This window comes from Cricetulus griseus, chromosome 5 (assembly GCF_003668045.3).
Source record: "Cricetulus griseus strain 17A/GY chromosome 5, alternate assembly CriGri-PICRH-1.0, whole genome shotgun sequence".
Taxonomy (NCBI): domain Eukaryota; kingdom Metazoa; phylum Chordata; class Mammalia; order Rodentia; family Cricetidae; genus Cricetulus; species Cricetulus griseus.
In genome coordinates, this window is record NC_048598.1 from 29,851,280 (window position 1) to 29,875,753 (window position 24,474).

Consider the following 24,474-nt stretch of genomic DNA (forward strand, 5'->3'; position numbering starts at 1 on the left):
TTTGGCACTTAGAAAGTATGGTCCAACAGGATCAGGTTCTGCCCACGGTTGGGTTCTGCTTTTTTCCTCTGTGTTATTTTAAGGGAATCTATACATAACATAAAGTCCACATGAATTTATAAAAAATGCTCGCTCCTGGGTCTGCCGTAGTTTCAAAGTGATTACACTAATTAGAGGTCTGTTAAGGATGAGTCCCCTTAAAACAAAATTGTATATTGGAAGATGGCCACAACCAAGGCACACTCACATTGCAGTAGACATTTTCCTGTTTACTCCTAGAAGAGAGACAAGCCGGAGGCTCTGGGAAGGTGACTTTGGAGAGACAATGTAGGAGGGAGAGACTGAAGCTCAGAGGGAGTAGTATTTGAGATACCCAGTGTGCCAGGCTTGGTGGGCAGCCAGAGGGCAGTGTAGGTGCATTCGATCCTGGTAACAGACAGAATCAAGTCCTCTTTTACATCCTTGCTTACAAAACCATGAAAACTGTGGGCTGAAGTTCCTCAAAGGAATGGTTGAAAAGAAATGAAGGGAATTGGGCATCTAGCTAAAAATTATAAAACTAAGCCAAAGACAAGAAAGAAACTGAAATTAGTAAATTAGTAATGAAAAACAAAAATACACACAAAATATCTCCAGTGACCAAAAATGTAGTGTCAGCTTTCGCTGCCCACCCTGCCCAGCCTCAGCTGAGTGCTGTGTGTTGTTTTTAGGGGTTTGAGTGGAGGCAAGCAGCTTAAATACATCACGGGAGATTACAAAAAGCTGCTGTTCTGAACAACTGCTCTAAGTGGGGGTTTGATTTCTATCTTGCGACCAAACCATAACATCCAATCGCTTTAAACAGACAGCTTATGGCTTTAGTCTACCTCTTCTTTCTTTCAGATCATTCCACTGTTCTCTGAAACAGCTACTATAAACTTTAGATGAACTAACAAAGACTACAGCATTGCTAGTCTTGCCAGAATACCCAAGATGAGTTGTGTTTTCTTATGACAGATCTATAGGTCCACCGAGAAGAAGCCTTCATTCTTCTGAGAGCTAGAATAACATCATACTTACTATTGTAGGCTCTGGGGCTAAGTTGTTAAGAGTGATAACTGAATTTTACCCTTTCTCTGGCTCACTGTGGAGAGGGGAGGGTGACGATGCCGGCCTCATGGAATTTTTCATTCAATAGATACCTTCTGCTGCCAAGTTTGTGACAGGTCCTCCATAAGCCCTGGGGATAGAGCATTAAGCAAAGCAGACATAAAGCTTCTCTTGCAGGGTGTTTCCAGTATGATGTAGAAGGGTGTGTGTGGATAAACAGACACAAAACAAACTACAGCAGGTTGGAAGGTCACAATGAGAAAGAGGAGGGCATGGGGAGGGGGCTCCTGAAGGAAAGCATGGACCCACTTTAAAATAGTGGTCAACTTAGGATTCACTGAAAAGCAATTTGGGCTAACACTGGGAGAGACATTAGGAGTCTTGCAGAAGTATAGGGGAACTATCTTTAGAGCAGTAAGCGAGCATGAAGACTCTAGTGTAAGGCTATGATGGGTGGCTCTGGCAGAGGCCACAGTGATGGGGTTTCACCAGTGAGTGGGTCGAAGAGAAGAGGATGTGTATCAAAGTAGCAGAGAGTGGGCATAAGTTGAATAGGACCTGGAAATCTATAGCAAGGACTTTGGCTTTGGCTTTTGAATAGAACAGCGCTGATGGAAGTAGAGGGTACTGAGCAGAAAAATAATGCATATGTCATAGAAAATGGTATATACTCCATAAGCATTAATTTGATACCCAATCCCGTTATTTTGCATACTACAGGAAGATCCCCCTACTACCAACAAATTGACCCATTGTTATTAATGTAGTTTTTTCCCACATGGGGTTATTATAATGTTTGTGGCTGCTTGCTACTTGCGGTGAGAAATCCCACTGGGTTGTTTGTCTTCCAGAATTAGATGGACCTGGGTTGTTGCTATTACTTCTGCCTTGAGTTTTTAAAGTATGTAATGTATTTTTGAATCTGTTGCTTGTTCAGGAAAAAAAAAAAAAACACTTCTTGCATTTCTTCAGCGCTGCTCTCCTTTGCTTTTCTCAGTGCTCAGCAGAGGAGCAGTCAGGTTCACAAGAAAAGCACAATTGGAAATCAGGTAGGAACCATGTAAGAGACCCAGTGCATGCATGCTCCAAAGCATTGGAACTAGACTGCTTGACTGACAAGTTTTTAAATGCCAATTAATCACCTGTAGTTTTTGCTTAAGATAAAGCTTTTTGTTTTATTTTTGCTTTTAAAGTTTTTGGAGCAAACCTTGCACTTTGTTTTGGCTATTTTTGCAGTTAACCCTACCGCCTCACTTTAAGTAACTCCTGCTACTTGCTGTGCATTTTGTATTAGACTCTTTGTGTCCTCTTTTGCTTGCTTCTGTTCCCACCAAACTTAATCTAACATTGAATCCGAGGCAGTTCAAGTTTAAAAATATGGTGAGTAGTTGCATGGGCTTCCGGGTGCGGCTGGCTAGTTCACACATTTGCACAGCTTGGTAACAGTGAAGGGACAGCTCAGAAAGAAGGCAGCATTGGATTTAACCTCTGCCATGCCAAATTTCTATTGGTCGATGACCATGTTAATTGCTAAGGTGATCTGATCACTTGAGTTTTTTGACTCTTGGGGCTGACCTGCTGTCTGACTAATAGCGCTCTGCAGAGATTGTATTAACTCCGGCAGTTTGCTGTTTCTTCTATGTTTTATGTGATAATGAATATTTGTATTGTTATTTCTTTTCAAGTCAAAACAATGATGATTTTTTAAAAGCTTTCTTTTTTTTTTAAAACACAGAGGTACAATTATTGAACAAATTGAAACCTCTGCTCTAGATGACTTTTTTCCCATTGTTTTGAAAGGAGAAGAGGTAATAACAGACTTTATCTTAAAACTTTTTTTTCTGAACTAAAGCATATAATTCTTTGCTATTTCAGGGAACCAATCTTCCGCCTTCAAGGCAAATTGTACGAGCTAAGTTCTGTAAGCTTTACTGTTGCTTTTTTATTTAGCTTCCCAAGGGCACAGTTTGTCTTTAACTGATTAACTCAACTAGCGCTTGCTACTAATTTTTTTTTTTAAACTTAGGTTGTCTTGTTCTTAACCCCCTATCACCGAAATAAAACTCCTCTTCGGAGGGTTATCCTTCACTGCTAATAACTTGCTGTGACTGAAAGGTATGAACTAGTAAACCCTACATGCTGTAATAGTAAACCCTTAACCGGTGGGTGTTTTGATATTTCTCTAATTTTAATGGGTTTTAACACTATTAAAGTCATTAACAGTCTCCCTTTCTATCCTTTTCCACTTTATTGTTCTGAGAAATAAGCCTTCCTCTTTTCCTGTATAATAATGTTTTCAATAAATGTACACGATGCTTCTAAAAGGTGGGTGGACACTGATTATCTGATATTAATATATTTATCTGTAAGCTTACCCAATACCAATTAACTGTATTTTTTAAGAATAAAAATCTTAAAGCAAAATTACATTGTTTTTTAATATGGCTGCAGCATTGAATCTTTTAATATTAGATAGTCTCTCTACATTCTACAGAAGTATAACGGTGTGATCAAATGAGTCCAGAAGGATTTGGAAAGAAACTGTGTCTCATTTGTACTGTGAAGGAAACAGGCTTGTTCTCCCAACTGCACAGGTCGAGAATGAGATTGACACATGGGTTAGTTATTTGCCCCTTAGGAAAAATACAACCTTTGGATCTAGGTATTCAATTTTGATTATACCCTTAGTAGCCATGGGACGTTTTCCAACATGATCCCAAGTTAGCTCAGATATGCATTGGGAAGAATAGAATACATCTCGGTAAAATTATGTGGGAAGGCTTTCAGGAGGAGAAGACAAGAGTATTGTCACAAGTTCAAGGCCAGCCTGAGCTACATAATGAGCTTCAGTCCAACTGGGATACAGGATGAATCAAAAAGTGAATCTTACAGGCTGATTGGGACAGTCAGAAGTAATATGGTTAAGGATGCTTCCACATCCAAGTGCAAGATATTCACATAGCCTAGAAAGAGTAGGATCCTGGCTTGAAGAAGGCACATGCTCCTTGGGACTTACAGACAAAATGTATGATGTATGAGAAAACTATAGAAGTTATAAGATGAGGATAATGAAGTGTTTGGAATTATCTATAACAAATTATTCCAATGCCCACAATGTCTAGATTGTGGCTTCATGTGGCATGGGTTTATATGCCTATAAAAGTTTCTTTCCCGGGTGGTGGTGGTTCATGCCTTTAATCCCAGCACTTGGGAGGCAGAGGCCAGCCTGGTCTCCATATTAAGTTCCAAGATGGCCAGGGGTACACAGAGAAGCTCTGTGTAAAAAAAAAAAAAGTTTCCACAGGTCAGAAGCTACAGCTAGGAAATGCAATGGTGTGACGGCACAGGCGCCTGGTTTATATTAGATTTGAGAGGGAGCTTGGGATTGCTCTCAATTAAAGGCTCTGTAAATGCTAAGATCATAGCTGTGTTTCAGTGAGTTCACTTTTGCCAAGAACGTCAAATCCCACACACCATAGAGGTGTTGTAACCCAGCAGAACAGAATTAGGTGCATGTCAGAAAATAGTACTCCAAACTCTTGGAGCTATGCAAGTCGTGAAAGCCAGAATTATTTTATTTCTAAAGTTTTAGGAAAACAATACATATGTTGTGTCACGAAGGACCCCGCGTTCTTGTGGGATCAGAGGTAGCACCCTGTTGTCCAGCATAGCCTCTTCATGTAGTGAAAGAAGTTAGTAAGCACAGCAGACAGGCTAAAGGGAAGTAGGAAGCCTTCGTGTTTAAGGCAGACTTTGCTGTAAATTAAAAGCATAATCTCAATTTGCAACTATTAGCTTATGAATCTCAATAATTTTCCAGAACCAAATCCAGCCATTTATAACACAAGAGGGTATATTCAAGAGGATCTTTGATACTTTGTCTGCTTAGCAGAGGTACACTATCACAACATAAAGTTGTTTTATTTATGAATCTCGGTCTTTTATGTCTGTTTGGATTTGTAGAAAAATAATTTTCCTCTGAAAAGGTACAGAGCCAGGGACCTTAGATCCCATCCTTCCAACTGCTTCTGCATGTATGATAAAGCTGAATGGTCCCACAGTGTCTCTCACATGTACATCAATTCTGCTGTCCTCTCAGGGCTCCAGGGTATGAGGCAAATTTGGTAAAAACTATACAACAGAAACAACACAGGATCAATCCTACCCCACTCATTTTTGTCTGCCTTGAAATTTTAGTAGGCCTACAAATGAATGCCAACATGGAACACGAAAAATTATAATCATGCAATTTGTATAAAGTTGGGCTTTTGCACAATTTAAATGGAAGCTTCAGCCATCTCTGCACTCATCAGACCTGCATTTAAAATCTCCAATGTGCTAAAAACCTGTGGCAATGTTTAGAGCAGTAAGATGTACTCACAGTACAGTTGGGGATGTTGGTAAGTAAGCAGTACGCACACTACTAAATTCTAGATACTTCTGCTCACTCAGCAATACCAATTCAGCAAGAGGCTAGCTTCGCCCTGACCCTTATGTCTGATTGCCCTCCCTCCTCAGAGCCTCACACTGTCTCATTTTATTGTTCAGGTTTTTCTTATGACATTTTGTCTGCTATTATGAGGATTAGAGTTCCATCAAAGTTCTGTTGTTTGCTGAGAAGAGACAGAGTTTTTAAGCACAGTCACACGAACATTTTAGAAGCATCCTGCTGATTGTGGAATGGAGGGAGGCTGTAAAGAGAAGGCAAGACAGAAAGAGGAGACGCTTGGTTGTTTTGGATAAGAGATTATGGATATTTCTGAGTCAGTGGAGATGCTGATAAATTTAAGAACTTGATTAAACAGGAAGAATTTCACAAGCACTGTGATGAGGGCTCAAGACTCCATTGCTCCCAGACTTCTGATTTGGGCACAGGAAAGAAACAGAGAAGGTTAGATTTAGATGCAGACTCAAAGAGTGATGGCCTCATTGAGTGTGAGTATAGATTTATAACATGGGAAGCCAGAGAGAGCACACCAGTGGGAGATTGAGTTGGTATGTCTCCAAGAAGAGACAGAGACCTTCTTCAAAGGTACAGGAGAGCTGCTGGTAGGTTTCCAGTAGGGAAGGGATACCAACTGATTTACATCAGGAAAGTATAGACAATGGTTTCTAAGAGTACAAGTACAAATCCAAGAATTAATGATGTTTTTGAAGTAACTTGTTAAAAATGAAATATTGCTACCAGGAAGCATATAGAGGAGGGAAAAGATTCAAATCATTTTTAGGAGTGGTTATGAATAGTAACTAGAAGGGTGAGTTGCCCTTCCAGGATTATGGATGAGGACATCTACTGACAAAGGTAAGGCAAGAAACAGAGCACATTAGTGGGGGTAGAAAAAGAAGTTAGGAGTTGCTTGTGCCTATTGGAGATGTTGTTATGGCTTGGGGTTCAGAATTCATGTAGAAAGGAGGGATATATGTTTTATACTTGTCACTATATAAAGTAGTTATCAAAGTCATGGGAGTGATGAGATTAGCTGCAAAGGGTGACAACATAGAAAGAAATATAGGGTTCAAAGGAGATGGAGAAAGAATTGGAACACATGGGGAACTGAAAAAAAAGATCAAGAGGTGGTAAGAAAGCTTGGACAACCTGGAGAGGAGCAGAATGGAAGACAACATCGAGGAGAAGCCTACAAAGACCACTCTATATTCACTCCATCTTCAGCTAGGGGGCTGGCAATCATTGTAACCTAGTTCCTGTCATGGAGAGAACATTCCAAGGAAGAATAACTGATGGCAGTAGGTGTTTGGAGGACCACAGGAAGCCCAGGGGAAGATGTCAGATGGTAGGCAGTGCTAGGCATCGTCTGAGACCTGGTGATATCAGCATCCCTACTGGGCTTAAGGATTGCTCTTCTAGTCTATAGTTGTAAGCTGACATAAAGCTGGAGATACATAAAGTTGAACCGTTATGAGCTGAGATTTCTCCAGAGTCAGTATAGAAATTCAAGAGAAAAGCTGTGTTGCAGGTTTGCAGAGACAGGACTTGTGGCAATGCACTGCTTACTGTGAGTGGTTTGAACTTTGTATAAACTAGGAGACATTAACCAAGTAGCTAACAAACTCAGAATCTTAGCAGTGTGTTACAATTAAAGCCTAATTCAGTGCTCCATGTCAGCCCCAAGAGGTCAGCAAGATGACTGCCATGCTCTTAACATGAAGACTTTTGTCACTGTGACAAGATGCTCAAGAGAAACAACTTAAGGAAACAAGTATTACTTTGACTCATGGTTTCAGTCCATGCTTTCCTGGCTTCATTGTTTTCCACTGTCCTGAGCCAGAACATTGTGGTGATACATCATAGCTAAGTTGAGTTGCTCATTGTGGCAGACAGGAAGCTGAGACTGAGGAAGGATCAGGTAAAAGATACACCATTCCAAGAATATTAAGCATACACATCCAGTTACCTAATGCAGTTATCAAATCATGAATTCCTTGTTACATATTAACCCCAGTGGGTAGGGGTTCTTATTGGCTATCTCTGTCTTAATTATTAACCCATTTCTATAAACCTATGTATTTTCATGAAGTCTTGGCTTACCAGAGAATGCCTGGAGCTGTTACTTCTTTGTGGCCTACATGGTGTCCTCTCTGCTTACCTTTCCCAGAATTCTCCTCATCTCTTAGCCCTGCCTATCTTCCTTCCTCAACTGGCTATTGGCCAAACTGTGTTTTATTCATCAACCAATAGGAGAAATGTATATGCAGAAGGACATCCCCCATCATTTCCTCTTTTCTGTTTAAATAAAAGAAGGGTTTTAACTTTAACATAGTAGAATTATATATATATAACAAAACAGTTACCAAGTAAGAACTATAGTTAGTCTATTAGCATTTGGCAAAATTTATAGAAAATATCCTGTTACATATCCTATCTTTGTGAGTCTAAAGTCTTATATGTAACTTATCTTTTATAATAACTAAGAAAAACCATAACCATAACTATCTGTCTTTAGCTCCATCAAAGACTGCAGAAGGATAGTATATAAACTCTAGAATTGACAGAGACATTGTGCTGCCTGGACAGTCACCCAAAGTTTCCCTGTAATGTTGGAGCATCCATCTTCAGCCCATAGGCCATAGTGTGTCTGGCAAACTTCTGAGTGAAGCAGGAAATTTAAAACTGTCCACCTATATTGGCAGTTTGTCAGTCATTTTTCTCTGTGTCCTGTAGGATGTCTGGCAGACTGTTCCATGAAGGAGGAACCCTGAAGGACTGTCCCATTTTGTTTTAGCAAGTTTAACAGTTTCCTGTGGGTCCTGCATGTCCAGTTTGTACAGCATACTGTGAAACAGTCCAGGCAAGAGCGGTTTCTTGCTCAAATGGCTAGTCTTGTCATATTGAAGGGAACTCCATATTGAGTTTCTTTGATGCCCATCCTGCTTCCTGATGTAATTGGTGTTGCCAGGAGCAGTTTGTCTCTTTGCCATGAAAAACTCTAAACCATTTTATTTTATTTTATTTTATTTTATTTATTTTTTTTATAACAGAGGAACTGAGTTCAATTCCCAGCACTCACATTAGGCTGCTCACAATGACCTACAACAACAGCTCCAGAAGAGCTGTTGGCTTCTCTGGGCAGAAACAAGCACACACACACAAACACTTTTTTTTAAAGATTTTATTTGTTTATGTATACAACATTCTGCTTCCATGTATATCTGCACACCAGAAGAAAGCACCAGATCTCATGACAGATGGTTGTGAGCCACCATGTGGTTGCTGAGAATTGAACTCAGGACCTCTGGAAGAGCAGTTAGTGCTCTTAACCTCTGAGCCATCTCTCCAGCCCCTAAACCATTTTAAATCCCATATTCTGAAAGTCTTTGAAACATTTGAAGAATATCTATCCATCTCAAATATCTGTTTATATTTAGAAAATCTAACTAACATAATTATAAGTTTTGACTATTATAGATGACTATATATAATCAGCATTTAAATATACATTACATTTTTAAATGAGCTAGCTCAGTCAGTAAACCATGAGACTTAATCTCAGGGTCATGGGTCATGCCTCATGTTGGATTTTGTTGTTGGATTTTCTTGTCCTGCCAGGTCCCACCATCCTCCTCAGCCCTAAATAAGCACATGGAGGCTATACATTAATTGTTAAACTGTTGGCTGATGGCTATGGCTTCTTATTGGCTAGCTCTGTCTTAATTATTAACCCATTTCTATAAATCTATGTATTTCCATGTGGCCTTGGCTTACAGGCACTGGAGGGGGGAGCACATGGGACTGCTGGAGATAGGCATGGGGCCTTGTTTGTCTTAAGATGTGGGTTGTTAAAGAGAAATGGGGATGTGACTTTCTAGACTTTAGTATGTTAGGGGAAAAGAGGAATGTAAATGACTTGTAAGTCACATTTTAGCCTCCCTGGTAGAGGACAGAAGAGTACCTGATGTGCACTCGGGCCCCAGACTGCTCTCACCTCAACTGTGCGAATGGAAAGCCATCTCCCTGAGGCAGCAGGAGAGCGGGTGCTTGTGTGGGCCACATGTGGTCCCTCAGAGGCTCAGGCTTATTGCTTATGTATTTTATTTCAGTGTGCTTACTACTGCTCCAACTGAACAATTGCCAGCTCCCTAGCTGAAGATGGAGTGTTCCTTGCAGCCTTCTCCTCATTTTAACCCCCTTTAAAATGACCCTTAGCTGATTTCCTGGTGTCAATATTTATATCCTTTCATATCCTTTCAGTTGTAAATTTCAGGAAACTCAACTTAAAAGACTCTGGAAAAACATGAGTTTATTAATGTATGTAATTGAAATAAAAGGGGAGTAGAATCGTGGATTGTTTAACTCATGGCCCAGGCTGACTCCTTTCATATTTTTTGGCCCCATTCTTTTGCTGTTTGGCTCCAATGTGACAGTGATTATCACTCAGGGTATTTCCTACCCAACAGCAGGAATAAAAGAACCCAGGATCTCCAGCAAACCCTCTGGAGTTTTATTCTGACTTACTCCTGAGTCATGTGTTCATTTGCAACCACCCTCCGGGGCTAGAAAACAAGATAAACTTATTGGCCTAGGCCTGGATATGTGAGGATGCAGTTGGCTCCTCACCTAGTCACAGGGCCTGGAAGTGGGCCCTTTCATCTGAAACTCATTGCTGTTGTTCAAAGAAGCGAGTTCAACCACTCCATGAAGTGTACCCCATGATGATATGGGCTTGTTGAATGTTGTCATTTGAACAATCCTATTTGGATTAGGGGTTGCTTGCACAAGTTACCTTCTCTAAAATCATAACAGTAGATAGTTCCTCCTTATTCCTCCACAGCTAACTGGTTGGTTAATGATTTTTCCAAACTATTATCATAATTCTATCCCCTGTTCTTTGAAAATAATACTATTAGCCAGTAGAAGGTTGAGAAGTAACATTTTCTTATCATTCTTCAGTTATGAAAATGTGAAGTCGCTGTGTAAGCAGGAGCACATTATTTAAACCCACTGTTCTCAAATATTTGCTCTGAAATGAATAGCATTAGTAGCTACTTTGCAGGTTTCTGTAAATATTAAACAAGATGCTAGTAGGTAGTAAATCTAGGAGTAGGGGTGTGTGTGTGTGTGTGTGTGTGTGTGTGTGTGTGTGTGTGTGTGTGTGTGTGTGTGTGTTAGTTAGCTTATTAACCCCCTTCCCCTGGGTAGGTGCCCCTATCGCTTCATTACTGGGAAGGAAGTTGAGGCATGCTGGCATGCTGCTGGGTCAAACAGATTATCTATGATGTCTCTAGGATTCAGATCCAGGTCATTTGATTATAAGCTTATTCTTTTCAAAAAGCAATTTAATACCAGCACTCAGGAGGCAGAGGCAGGCAGATCTCTTGAGTTCAGGGCAACCTGGTCTAGCCAATAAAATGAGTTTCAGGACAGCCAGGGCTACTCAGAGAAACCCTGACTCAAATACACTCCACCCCCCAAAAATTTTTATTTTTTTTTGTTTAATGTCTGTCTTTGGGAATTTACATGAAAGAACATATAAATTTTATTAATGGTACATAAGTAAGATATTATATTACTTATAATTAAATATAAATGATATAATTGAAATAAGATACTATGTTAACCATGAAGACATGAAATAACATATTGCTATTTTTCAAATCACATTTTAATATTTTGAGAATTTCTTTAGAAAATATTGCTCCCTCCCTCAGCTCCTCCCAGATCCAGCCCCCACTTTTCTACCTACCTAACATTGAGTTGTCTTCTTTGTTTCTTTCTAAAACCCCTGGTGTAGACAGAGTTTCTGTTCTACTTTGTCCCACTGCCATTCAGTCCCAAATAAACACGAGGCTTATGTTAGTTATAAACTGTTTGGCCGATGGCTTAGGCTTCTTACTGGCTAGCTCTCTTTTAATTATTAACCCTTAACTATTAATCTATATGGTCTTGGCTTGCCGGAGAATATCCAGGCATCCTATCTTCCCATGGCTACATGGTAACTGTCTCTGGCGACTGCTTCCCTGCCTCTCTTCTTTCCAGCATTCTCTTAGTCTGGTAGCCCTGCCTATACTTCCTGCCTGGCTACTGGCCGATCAGCATTTATTCACCAACCAATACAGAAGGACATCCCCCTTCACCATGGAGCCCAATTTGTATTGGCTAACTACTCTCTGGAATAGGGCCTGTTTTGTAGAGTCTCCAACCTACTAGGGGTAGCACCATTAAAGAAAACTTATACTCTGTTTCTCAGTGGTGATCAAGTTACCATGGCTCCACAACTCATAGAGGGACATTGTGCTTACCTCTTCTTCCCCCTTCATGCTGTAATGTCTATCTGGCTTGAGCTTGTGCAGGTCTTGTGCATGCTGCCACAGCTTCTCTGAGTCCACATGTGCCGTTGTCCTGTTGTGTCCAGAAAACACTGTTTCCTTCAAGTCATCACTACCTCTGGCTCTTAGAGTCTTTCTCAGCCCACTTCCATGAAGAGTCTTGGTATAAGGAATGTGTTATGAATATCCCATTTTTAATTCTCTAGTTTCTTCTTCTCCTCTGCATGTTGACCAGTGTGTGTGTGTGTGTGTGTGTGTGTGTGTGTGTGTGTGTGTGTGTGTTTTGTGCTAGTTGCAATCTACTACAAAAAGAAGCTTTTCTGATGGTGCTTGAGAGATGCACTGGCCTATGGATATAATGTTATATTTGTTAGCAGAGTAATATCGGTAGTTCTCCACAAGGGCCCATGACCTATCTAGCCACAGTCTCTTGGTCCCATCTACAGCATCAGGTATGGGTTCCATCTCATGAAATGTGCCTTACAGCCAATCAGAAAGTGGTTGGTTACTCTCAGAATCTACATTTGTGCCACAATTGTCTCAGTGGACACAGCTTGTCAGGCCAGTTAGTCATTATTGTTGCTCACAGGGTTCACAACAGGATGAGACTGATGATTTCTCTTCTGATGGTGTACACAACACCTTCTAACACTATGAGAGTTATCCAGTAGAGGTGAAGTCTCTAGTCAGTACCTCCTTGATTTTTCCATGTTTTATTACCCAAGTCTCCCACTGCTTCCAATAGTTATAAATGACAACAAGAATCGTGCTTCACAATCCCAACCTCTGCGTATCACCATTTATATTCATTTGCTGTTAGTTTTGTTCCTAATACTTTTTTATAGTAGTACCCCTAGGTCCTAAACACAGTGAATTTAAGGATATGTAAGTCAATCTTTATCCCTAAATGCTATAAATTATTTCAAAAGGGCCAGACAATACCTTATAAGATAAGAAAAATAATTACTGTATTAAGAATAGAAAATTAGCCCAGCAGTGGTGTCGTATGCCTTTAATCCCAGCACTCAGAAGGCAGGGGCAGGTGGGTCTCTGTGAGTTCAAGGCCATCCTGGGCAATAGAGCAAGTGCCAGGACAGGCTCCAAAACTGCACAGAGAAACCCTGTCTTGAAAAGCAATAAATAAATACATAAGGAAGAAAGAAAGGAAGGAAGGAAAGAAGAAAGGAAGGAAGAAAGGAGGGAAGAAAGAAAGAAAGAAAGAAAGAAAGAAAGAAAGAAAGAAAGAAAGAAAGAAAGAAAAGGAAGACCATGAGGCCATATTCACTAGAGGGATGGCTCATTGTGTGGGTCTGTATCTTAAACTTAGAATTTTGTTTGGAACATGACTTGTTGTGTACAGATAGTGTGTTTCTCCAGAGGAGACAAAAATATGCTTACTATACTTTTAGAGTCAACTTATATCTTTTTTGTTGTTCTTGTCTTTCAAGACAGGGTTTCTCTGTGTTTTTCTGTCTGTCCTGGAACTCATTCTGTTGACCAGACTGGCCTCAAACTCACAGAAATCCACCTGACTCTGCCTCTGCCTTCCTGAGTGCTGGGACTAAAGGCGTGCACCCACCACTGCCCAGCTTCAACTTATGTCTTAGAGACTTACAGGTCAAAAATAAGTAAGAGAACATCGCATCTATTCAAATTATTTTGGAAACTCGAGCAGGCAGGATCCAGCCTACCCTTGGGTTGCAGTTTCCCTTTGGGCAGTAGAAGTCTGGTCCAGCTTCACCTGGGGGAAGAGCCTAGGTGTAAGCCAAGCTTCTCCTTGCTATCTGCAGGCTGTGTCTCAGTTGCCCTTCATCCCTCCCTCTTCCTCTTTTCCCTCCCTTCATTTCATGGCCTCTTGGTTTTTTCATCTACAGGTAAGGTGTGTTTGACTTCTAGTGAGGTAAAGGCCTGGATGGTGCAAACATTTCCTGGAACTTGGATAACATTTAATTTTTTAAAAGCATCTCTCACTAAAGAAGCCATTTTATTAATAGTGATTTTCAGACCCAAACATTCCTCAGCATCAATAGTGGCTTTTTAAGATCTTCCTATTTGTGATCCATTGAGTGTTTATGGACACTGGGATTCTATCCGTTGTTTGATCCCCGGGTAGTGAGTCCTTATTGTTGTAACGACAACTTGTTTAACGGTGACTCCAGATCTCTGAGAAGCTTCTGCTCTGTGCTGACTCAGCCAGGGGCATGGTGGAGAAGCTCCCTACTGCTGCTTACCTCTTTCTGATTGGTCCAAGCCAATGCCTTGCTCACCTTACACCACCCATCCCTTGCTCCTTTTGATTCCATCCTTCAGGAATGCCTGTGGTCCACTTTCCGGTCCTCCCAGTGTCCACTGCAGTTTCATTGTGTTTGGACGGTTGTACTTCCATCCTCACTACCATGAAGTAGGCGTTGTCACTGTTTCTATTGCATGGTTGCTATTATTCCAAAACTGCGGCACCAGTCAATATACCAACAGCAATATACATGCAAGGATTTAGGCCCCTGGCTCTAAATAAGTATACTTCATGTAAGTTTTGACAGTCTGATAGGGAAGAATAATACATTGCTGTTTCAACTTGTGTTTCTCTTACTGTTGGTTGTGGAGCAGCTTTTCATTTTTTTTTTTTTTTTTTTGTAACAGCTTTTGGATCTTCTGGTTTTTAAGATGTCTGGTGTGTCCTTTGTCTTTCTGAGGGTCCCTGTGTGTCATTTGCATATTGACTTCTAAGTTTTTAAAAAATAACGGGTATTTTTCTTTATGTGTTATAAAGAGTGGAAACATTTTCTGCCTCTTTAACTTTTTTAATTGTTTGTTGTAAAAATAAAAGGTGATAATTTTGCTTAGACAATTTAAAAAATAGATACTTTGTCTTGCTTTTGTTTTTTTTTCCATAGTTGTTTTCTGGATTTGTACTTAGGTGTATGGAAACCAATTTTTGGCTGGCTCGCATGCTTCTGCCCCTGAAGCTGTGAGAAGTGTTTCACCTTTACAGACAATGAGTATCCTCTTCTGCATGAGGTATTCTTGCCTTTCCTTGTGTTCCCTGAAATTAATACTTTCATTCATAACTTAAGTTTTATATTCTATTTTGACCTTTCATATTGATCTTTTGTTATACTTATTAACAGTTTTCTTTCATTGACTTGCATGTTTTTAACTTTTGTAATGTTTTTTTGGTAAAGTTTTTAAAGTTAGAGTGATAACTGCTATTTCTCTTTTTATATTTTTGGTTGTGAGCCTAGCCTTTAACACCTGAGCCATCTCTCCAGCCCTGTTTTTTTCTTTTTAAATTTTATAAAAGGTGTAATATTTGCATTTGATGCATAGTAAAGTATCCATGAGCTACAACCTGAATTTCAAACAGTAGGCACACCATGCGCAATGATTGGATTTGTGTAATTGGTACACTTGCCTTCTTGGAGTCATCATTCCTTTGTGTTGGAAACATTCAGAAATGCTGTTGAAATACTTGATTTCAACCATACCTATCCTCTTATGAAACAGAAAATCTGAAGTTATATCTCCTGTCTACTCCACTCTGTGTCACCAAACCATTACCTCCTCCTCTCACACTTGCCATGCCCTGGCTGCCTCTATGCCACTCCTTCTTTGGAATCTAGTTTTGTGTTGCTCCTTTTCCCTCAACTCTTCCATGGTATTTATCTTTAGGAAGGAGGCTTCCACCACAAGAACAATAAATTGTTCACCCATATGCTTATAGCATTTAAAAATATTTTCATTATTTAAAACAATTTTTAACTGGAAATATATTTTGATCATATTCTTCCCCTCCCCCAAGTTCATGAAGTCATTCTTGGCATCTGTCTCTGTAGTCCACATAAGAAGGGTTCATCACAACACATGGTACAAAGTTGGGCACAACATACAGAACAGAACGTGAAGGTCATGTGCATGGATTCTGCATCCTAACTGCCAGGTTTCAGCATGTGGCTCTACCCCCCCCAACCACAGCATTCTTTCTGTTTCCTCTTTTGCCCAAGGGACATGATCAATGACTTTATCTCTAAGAGGCTGTCATAAAGGGGATATGGTTGTTGCATCTAACTCAATTTCTACTGCCATTTATTTCTTGATTCTAAGTGAGTAAATGTACACGTGTAATTGTATGTATGACCTCTACTATTACCACTGGCTTGTGATACTCTTCTTCATATAATAATTTCATCCATTATAGTGTAATGATCAGAACACACACTGGTCTGGAATTTACTATGTAGCCCGGGCTGCTGTTGGGTTCCCATTCTTTTGCCTAAGCCTTGTGAGCACTGGGATTACAGTTTGTACCATCACACCTAACTCTTAATTCCTACTTCTCAAACACTTTGTCTTTGGCTAGCCTTTGCATGAAGTGTGCTTTTTATATCAACACATATGTTTTATCAGCAACCCTTGAAGTAGGGACCGTCTACTTTTTCTTTTTGGTTTTATGAGTCATGTAAATGATGTTTGGAAAAGTGCTACCCTAGGCAGTACAGCAGTAGAGAAGCAGAATTCTGGCCTCATTCTCAGTCAAGGATGAGCTCTTTAATCTGGACTCTTTACTTAGGTTGTTTATTGTGTCCCTTCATCTGTTTGTTTTTGTATAGTGGCATGCTTTCTAATTATTGCAGCTCTTTCTATTTTAATACATGCTAGCCATTTTCTTTCATTATCATTCTTTTTCAGACATACTTTTTTCTTTTTGTAAGTTGCTCATTCTTTTAGTTGAAGATTAAAATCTTATCATATTCCAAGTAGAACGTTATTTAAGTTGCAATTGGGTGTTTGTAAAGCTTATAAACTAACCCATGACAAAGCCTGTTTTGTTCTGATGCTGTTCCTCCTTCTGAACAGATAATTGTTTATTATGTTGATTATATTTTCTTTCTGAAAACATAATTAAAATGGAATGTTTTGAATTATGTTTTCTAATATCACTGTGTGAAAAATTGAATAAAAGCATCTTATATTTGTAGGTTTTATAGGATTCTCTGTAGGTTTTCTCACATAATTTCAATTTTTTAACTCTTTGTGTACTTGTCTCTTCTGTTTTTACTCTGATGTTATTCTCTTCAGAATAACGTAAAACAGTAATGAATTTTATTAAGTGTTTTAGATTTTTAAATGAAAGTGCTTTTAACCTATTAGTATTAGTTTTGATGTTAGAGTTTGATTTAAAATGTGTATGATGATGATACAGGCATCCCTCCATGCTTGAGACTCTCCACCAGAAATGATGCTTGAGTTCCATTCACATGATCGTGTTTCTCCATACTGAGCAAACACAGTGGCTTCATCTACTAATATTTTTACCATGTATCTGTATTTTCCAGACCTAAGCCCTCTGGCTACTGGGGCAAAGCAAATATTTAGAAATTGAATTCATCCTCTTAATAACCAATTTCAGATCAATATTTTTGCTGAATATTTCAACAAAATATCAATATTTTGTTGAAATAAAATTGTCATTTGCAAAAAAGAATGCATATGTAATTATTAAAAATACTAGTATTAAAAATTTCCCAGAAACTAAGAGTTTTCAAATTGTACTTTGCTGTATGAGACAGTGGCCAGTTGACGTGTTGAATGGGAAGGGATTGGTAGATACTCCTGTTGTACAAAGACTGGCACTCTCAGGCTCTTCACTGATGGGAGGAGAAGGAAGCCAGGCAACTTTCAGCTGTTGGCCGGCTGGAAGCCTCACCACCAGTTCGTGGGCTGAGAATATGTCCCAGCAATGCCAACTTCATAATTATTAGAGGACCCCAGTCCTTTCAAACAGTAATTTAAGGGATTAGCGAAAGACGTTTTGTCAAGCATCGTTGACTACAAGGGAGCCCTGGAATATTTCTTAGTGATGACATCCATGTCCTATACCAGAATGTCTTTTGGGCATGAGGCCACTGGCTCATTACGACAGTGAAAATGAATGTCAGCGAAAGCAGAGGCATTCTTATTTGTATTTTCAGTAGAGCTCTTGTTTTCATTCTTGATCATTGCTTTCCATGTTGAAATCAAATCCACCAATCATAAATATTTCCTAAATTCACCATGACTGAGACAAATTGCACTTCCTTTCCCTGGAGCATGGCTTTTCCTCATCTGGCACATTAGCATCCTTGACACCTTTCTGGTATCAGAATGTTTAACTTGGGAGCAGCAACAGAGGGATGTTTAGTCCAGTCCTTCATGTATTGCAACTAGAGAGTCCTCCACTATGCATTCATAGAAAAGGAGGTTCATGCAAAAGCCATAGTCTTAGCTTCATTTGGGTGTCACAGCCCTGAGGAGTCTTTGTCTAGGTACCTAAATACCAATACATTTATGTCGATTAGTATAAACTGTTGTAAAGATTTAAATCTTGTTTTCTAATATGAGAACCCTAATAGAAAACAATGGCTTGTAGATCCCCCATATGGCAGCTCTATGGATCAATCTAGAGTTCCATGTGCTATAAACTCTCCACCCTTTCAAGAAGCCTCTCCTCACCTTGCCTCAAATATTTGAAGTAAACAGCCCCCTCAGAGTTTCTTTTTTTGAGAGGGTCCTGTGTGTGGTGTAGTGAGACTCCCCTTCCCCTTCCTCCCCACCTCCCCAGTAGTAGTCCAAGTAGCTCAGGAGTTAATGCCGCTCTGAGATTTAAATCTAGAGAGACCAAAGTGGCTTTTTTTTTTTGCCCAGCAGTATGCATTTTAAAATTATGCACATTAGAAAAGAAGTCTAACTTATAGATAATCTTCTGAACAAAATGTAAATATGTAGAGTTTCAGTTAAATGAAGGAATGAAATGGTCAACCTCAAATTACTATGAGATTTCTTTGATTTGGAATCCAACCGGTCTCCACTCCCGTGGGATTCTGTTAGTCTAACCTCTCCAGGATGAATGTTCCCCATTCAGGAAATGAGCGCCCCGAGTTCATAATCACATCTTGGTTCCTTGAGGGCCGGCACCAAACTCCCTGTTTCCTAAACAGTTGGCTGAAAGTTTTGTCCTCCATTCTGGTGAAGTTATTTACACAGAGCCTGTGACGGATGGCCCCTATGGGCACATTGCTAGACCTGCTGCCCCTGAGATTGTTTGGATGTATGGAGCATAGACTTGGAAATGGTGCATAGAAACAGAAATAAAGATGAACCCAGCAAGACAGATAACAATAGTATCCCATCACAGCCTAAGTTATTTTTAGTGCCCCCTTATTATTCGTTGTTTATAAGACAATAGCATTCTTTAAGTTCTGAGTCTCTAATGATGTGTTTTTTAATGAAAAAAGAATTAAAATATTAGGTTAGTAGTGGGATGTTTTATAATTTCCTCCCCTAGTCTACTAAAAATTGACTTTCTTCATTAAAGTAAGGAATTTGTAGTGTACAATTATGTTCTTAGTAACTTTTTCCTCCCTTCAGAACCCTTTTCCTTTTCTAGCACTCTGGCCTTCCTGTTGACCTGTTGTGAAGTGGGGGAGGGAAGGGGGAAAGGAGGACTTGCTTTTGAGAAGCCAACCATCTATAAATGACTTCCTCTTGTTTGGTACATCCACTTGTGGGTTTTCGTTTTCAGAAGTCTGGTCCCTGGGTCCATGTCCTGGAGGAAGGAACTGTGTCATCACTCACTCATCCTGTGCACACAGCCCAGCCACTCTGAATATTATCTCCTATCACTTCTGGCATTTCTTATGCTTCTACTCTTCCTGGGGTTCATAATTCATGTCAGTGATTTCCGGTGCATGTGGAGTCAAGTTTTAGAAATATGAGACAATTTTAAAATTACAGATGCAAAATCCTGGCTGTTTGAGCCAACATCTGCAACTGGTTTAGGGGATTAACAAAAGAGCTGCTCTGGATGACTGATATTTGCCAGGACCTCTCCATTTCCCACAGAAATCAAAATGCCCGTTACTTACAGGGGCTTCAGTTTCCAATAGAAATCACAATTTCATCTGCTACATACCTTATTAGGTTTCCTTGTGGATTCCCTTGAGTTAGAGCCAAAGTTCAATTAGCCATGATTATGGAAGTCAGGAAGAACATGGGTAATTAAAATCCACAAGTAAGGAAAAGACTGACTTTAACCAGAAGCCCCAACACTCTCCCCTGAAAGTCGTTGCTGAAATTACAAGCGGGAAATACTTGATGTGTTTTCCTCATTTTGTTTTAGTGTATGAATGAGAACCTGTCCCTCTCAGCTTCTAACAGTTTCAAAACACTTAATATTTAGGATATAATTCAAATTCTGATATCCATGGCACTCAATCCTGCCTACTTCCTGCTCTTTTGTTTGTCCTGCCATTCCAGGTTCTGTGCTCTGAAAACACTGGTCTTCAGGCAAATTAGCCAATGGTCTAGGCCAGTGGTTCTCAACCTGTGGGTCACAACCCCACAGGGGTTACATATGAGATGTCCTGCATATCAGATATTTACATTGCCATACATAACAGTAGCAAAAATTACAGTTACAAAGCAGCAAGGAAAATAATTTTATGGTTGGGGGTCAGTACAACATGGGGATTGTATTAAAGGGTCGCAGCATCAGGAAGGTTGAGAACCTCTCTTCTAGGATCTTTTCCTCCTGGGATATTTTGTGTGTGGGTGTGTTTCTGTTCTATGTCTGGAGCATCATCATTTTCGGTTTCTACCTGAAGGGCATATCTTTATTTCCTTCATCTTAAATAGCTTGTCTCTGAGAGTACTCTAACTGACTTCTACACTTGCTTCAGTCCACACTCTATGTTCCCCCCAAAAATGTGTTTTTCTCGCCTTACTTTTATGTATTTAGTTGTAAATGTCCTTCTCCCACAGTTACATATGGGCTCTGTCAGGTTAGGGACAGTTGTTGCCATTTTATGTGTCTAACATAAAACTCCCTCTAGTCAATGTGTAATAAATGTTGACGACATAGAAGAGGCAAGACTTTTAACATCTGGAATGAAACGGCTAGATATATAAACCATCTATAAAGTAATGGCTATGATGTTCATATCCAGAAGGGAAGCCCTAGTGTCTACTTAAGCTCTTACTAGTTTTGAATGGTTACTCAAGGTAATAGACAGTTGGCTCTTCAATATCATCCTTACACACAGTTCATTTGTAGCTTACCTATAGTCATTATTGTAGTTTCCTATGTAGATATGCCGTTGCAACTTTTATCTTTGGTAGCTCTGAAATGCAGTTCTGAGTTTAGTGAATTCTAGTATTATACAGACATTAAGGTATGCTTGATTAACAATTAGGATGGCCTATATCTGAGCTTTAACAGATGTTATTGTCATCTTAAATCAGTAAGTTCTTCATTTATCTCCGTGAGTTCCTGGACAGCGTGACAAGACAATGTGTCTATTGTACATTTACAAATAGCCCTGAGTGTTGGGATTACCTCTGGCTTGGAACCATGATATCAATAATTTATGAACTTGGGACTGGGGGTGTAGCTCCATCTGTATAGTGCTTGTGTGCTTTCAGCCAGTACAGTCTGAGCTTCTTTGGAAGATGGGAATCCAGAAAACCCAACTGCAAGTATGTAAGAAACAAGATATATGTGCAAAACTGTATGAGCACAGTAAGTATTCAGAGAACAAAGAGCCACATGGCTACTGAACTGCTTTCTGTCCATGGCAATCATACCAGAGGTGGGCTCTTTTATTTTTAATTAGATGGTTGCATTAACTAGAACTAGCCCCATATATTTTTATGTGTTCCCATCATTCTCTAGAATATTTTATTTAAAAAATCACACTCATAGCAATAACTTAAGCTTATTAAGTGACTGTTTCATATGGGCAGCATGCCTTTGCTTTATTCTTCTGACAACCTCACAGTCACATAGCATCAACCCCATCTTAACGGATAATGATAGCAGTTAATATGTACTAAGAACTTGCTACATAAAGTCCTACTCAAAACACTTTTCTGCTTATTTTTTCCCTTAATTCTCACACTAATCAGAAGGTCTGGTTGGGAAGGCTCTATGACTGAGGTTAGCCTAGGCTTTTAGAACTTAGGTGACTTGACCAAGGTGACAGTTAAAGTATGTGGCAAAGCTTGGCTTTGAACCCACAAATTCCCATGGATCACTTCATTGAGGTTTTGCAATAGTTCTTTAATGAAATATACTGTAATTATCTCTTTTTGCTTCCATCTCTCATAGTTTTTTTGTAGTTGAAGATCAAATATCTTTAGAAAAATGTATGAAGTCCATCTTTCTGAAGATAAAATTTTAAGCCCCTTTATCAAAATTGACTGGCATAAATGCCCAAAACTTTTACAAATAATTGTCTAGTGCCGTCTGGGTCACATGGAGTCATTGGTGAATTGTCTTCTGAATGTCTTTAATCACATTTGAATTTCCTGGCTGGTCTGTATCAGGCATCAATGTCTTCTAGGTCCTCCTGTTGGTAAATGACCCAAAGTAAGGAGGCAAAAGGTTCAGCCTTGCTGAGGAGTTTCAATATCTTTGCTCATCTCCTTCATCCTTCCTTGGATTGAGGCCAGGCACAGCTCTGGGGAGGCAATAATGTAGTTTAGTTCTTATTCTCATGATAATTATTATAGTCTAGTGACGGTCTAGACAGCACATAAACAAGAAGACAAGCAGGGGAAGGGTGGCTCCTGTAGTTGTGGAATGTGGTCACAGAAAGAGGGAGATCACAGGACATGCTGGGAAGATGGAACTGGAGGACCTCTTTGGAGAGGAGTACTGTAAGATAGGTTGGCAGTGAGAGGACAGTCTGCAGCCCGAGAAGGGAACAAACCCGCCAGATGACAAGGGCAAGGCCAGGAGAAAACAAATCAAAAACCTGGTTTTATAGACTCAGAAATGGCTGGGTTGAAAAGCACAGCAGAAAAGGAGCAGAAAGGGATTAGCCCATGTCCCGACTTGTTCCCTTTTTTAGCATGGATAACGGCGATGATTGCTTCTTGCCAGTTTCATGCTCCCAGCGAAGATTAGTACCAGAATTTTGAAGACTGATATTTATGTATCTGCCCAGCAGTGTGGCAAGAATGCAAGTGGTATAGGATGCCCGATCTTGCTCATGGGTAGGGTTATTCTCTCCTTCATAATTTTGTACTTGGCCCCTCTACTAACACTGACTGATACTATGTCTCATCATGGGGTAAGGAGACTTGTACTATTGAATGCTTTCTGCTTTCTCATTTGTCCTATGAAATGCATCATGGCATAGAAGGATTATGTACAAGTCTGATGATACCTTGGAAGCCATAGGCATCTTGGAATCAGTCAAAGACTTAATTTGACATCTTATAAACTTTTGTTCACCTGGAGGCTAAAGGCTAGAAAAAAAAATTGTCACAGATGTTGTTTAGAAAATAAAAATATTTCAGACACATTAACAAAATAATTATTATCTAAATGATCTTTATCCTCCCTCACAACAGTCTACAAATGGGAGAAACAAATGGTCACTCTAACTCTGCACCTTGAGTTTGTGCGTGCACATATGAAATATGCTTTCCCTGTGGTATTTAATCTGCAGCAGTGGCATATTAAATCTATGTGCATCTTTTGTGCCGGGAATAAAAAGAGCTCTGGGACCATGTTCCTGTACTCATGGGGCAGGGGATCCAGTCTGCAGAGACCTCTTAATCACTGCACCCTCTTCAGACCGCACTTCCCATGAAATAAATCCAACATGCCTGCAACCGATCACTTCTCACCCAGCCCATCAGTTCTGTCTTGCTTGAAGCATCGACTTGTATCTGGGGTGTGGGTCTTTCTGTATCTCTTGCTGCATTTCTAACCATCTCTCAGTACAGCCGCCAGAGAAAGATGTTCCCTATATTTGAATTATGTGTGTGCTTGCTTATTTTTAATTATGTGCATGCACACATGCGCATAGAGGTCTGAAGTCGGTTACTGGTGTCATTCATTCCTTAGGCCCCTGACTACCCTGGTTTTTGAGACTTGCCTGGCACTCACTGAGTAGGCTAGGCTGGCTTGCTCAGGAGCCTCAGGGATTTATCTGCCTATCTCTACTGCCCCAGCGTGGAATAACAAGTGTGTGCCTTTTCCTCATGGGCTCTAGGTGTTGACCTTGGGTCCGAATGCTTGAATGACAAGCCTTTTGTGGACTCAGCCACTTTCTTAGTCTCCAGAAGTCTCTGTAAAACAGCCTGAGCCCAGCACTTCCCCGTTCACTCTCTTTAATGATTTCCAGCTGGATAAGTTTATCTACTTAATTAGACCAAGAGTCACATAGCATGTAAAGCACACAGAGACCACTCAATTACGGGGCTCTAATCTAATCAGTGGATGCTCCATGGATACATTCAAAATTTGAGTAGATTATTGGAAGTTGGTCTAACTCCAGACAATGGGGTCTAGTCAGAAAAAAAAAATTGGTTAGTGGGGTATGACTTTGAAGGGTATCTCTCATATATCTGTCCTGGCCTCTTCTTGCTACTCAGCTCAGCCTACTGGTGGCTGTGAGGTAAACATCCCCTCCCCACTTAGGCTCCAGTGACCATGCTGTTTTGCCTTGCCGTAAGTCCACAGGCAAAGCACAAGAGAACCATGGACTGAACTCTTCATAAACAAAGTTCACTAGAATTGTGGGCTGATATCCCCCAAACCATAAGCCAAAATAAGTC

At 40.0% G+C, this 24,474-nt stretch overlaps 1 protein-coding gene across 4 annotated transcripts in view; it reads left to right on the forward strand.

Annotated features, from left to right (window-relative positions):
• Nucleotides 1–24,474, forward strand: part of Dnm3 (dynamin 3) — a 473,687-nt gene that overhangs the window by 202,113 nt on the left and 247,100 nt on the right. For 3 of the 4 annotated variants that reach the window (XM_035445648.1, XM_027417220.2, XM_027417221.2), the window contains exon 13: nucleotides 2,087–2,138. In XM_035445648.1, the coding sequence (XP_035301539.1) occupies nucleotides 2,087–2,138 (52 nt within the window). Of the gene's footprint in view, nucleotides 1–2,086; nucleotides 2,139–2,964; nucleotides 2,995–24,474 lie in introns of all 4 variants that reach the window. The other variant, XM_027417219.2, reaches the window with a different exon arrangement.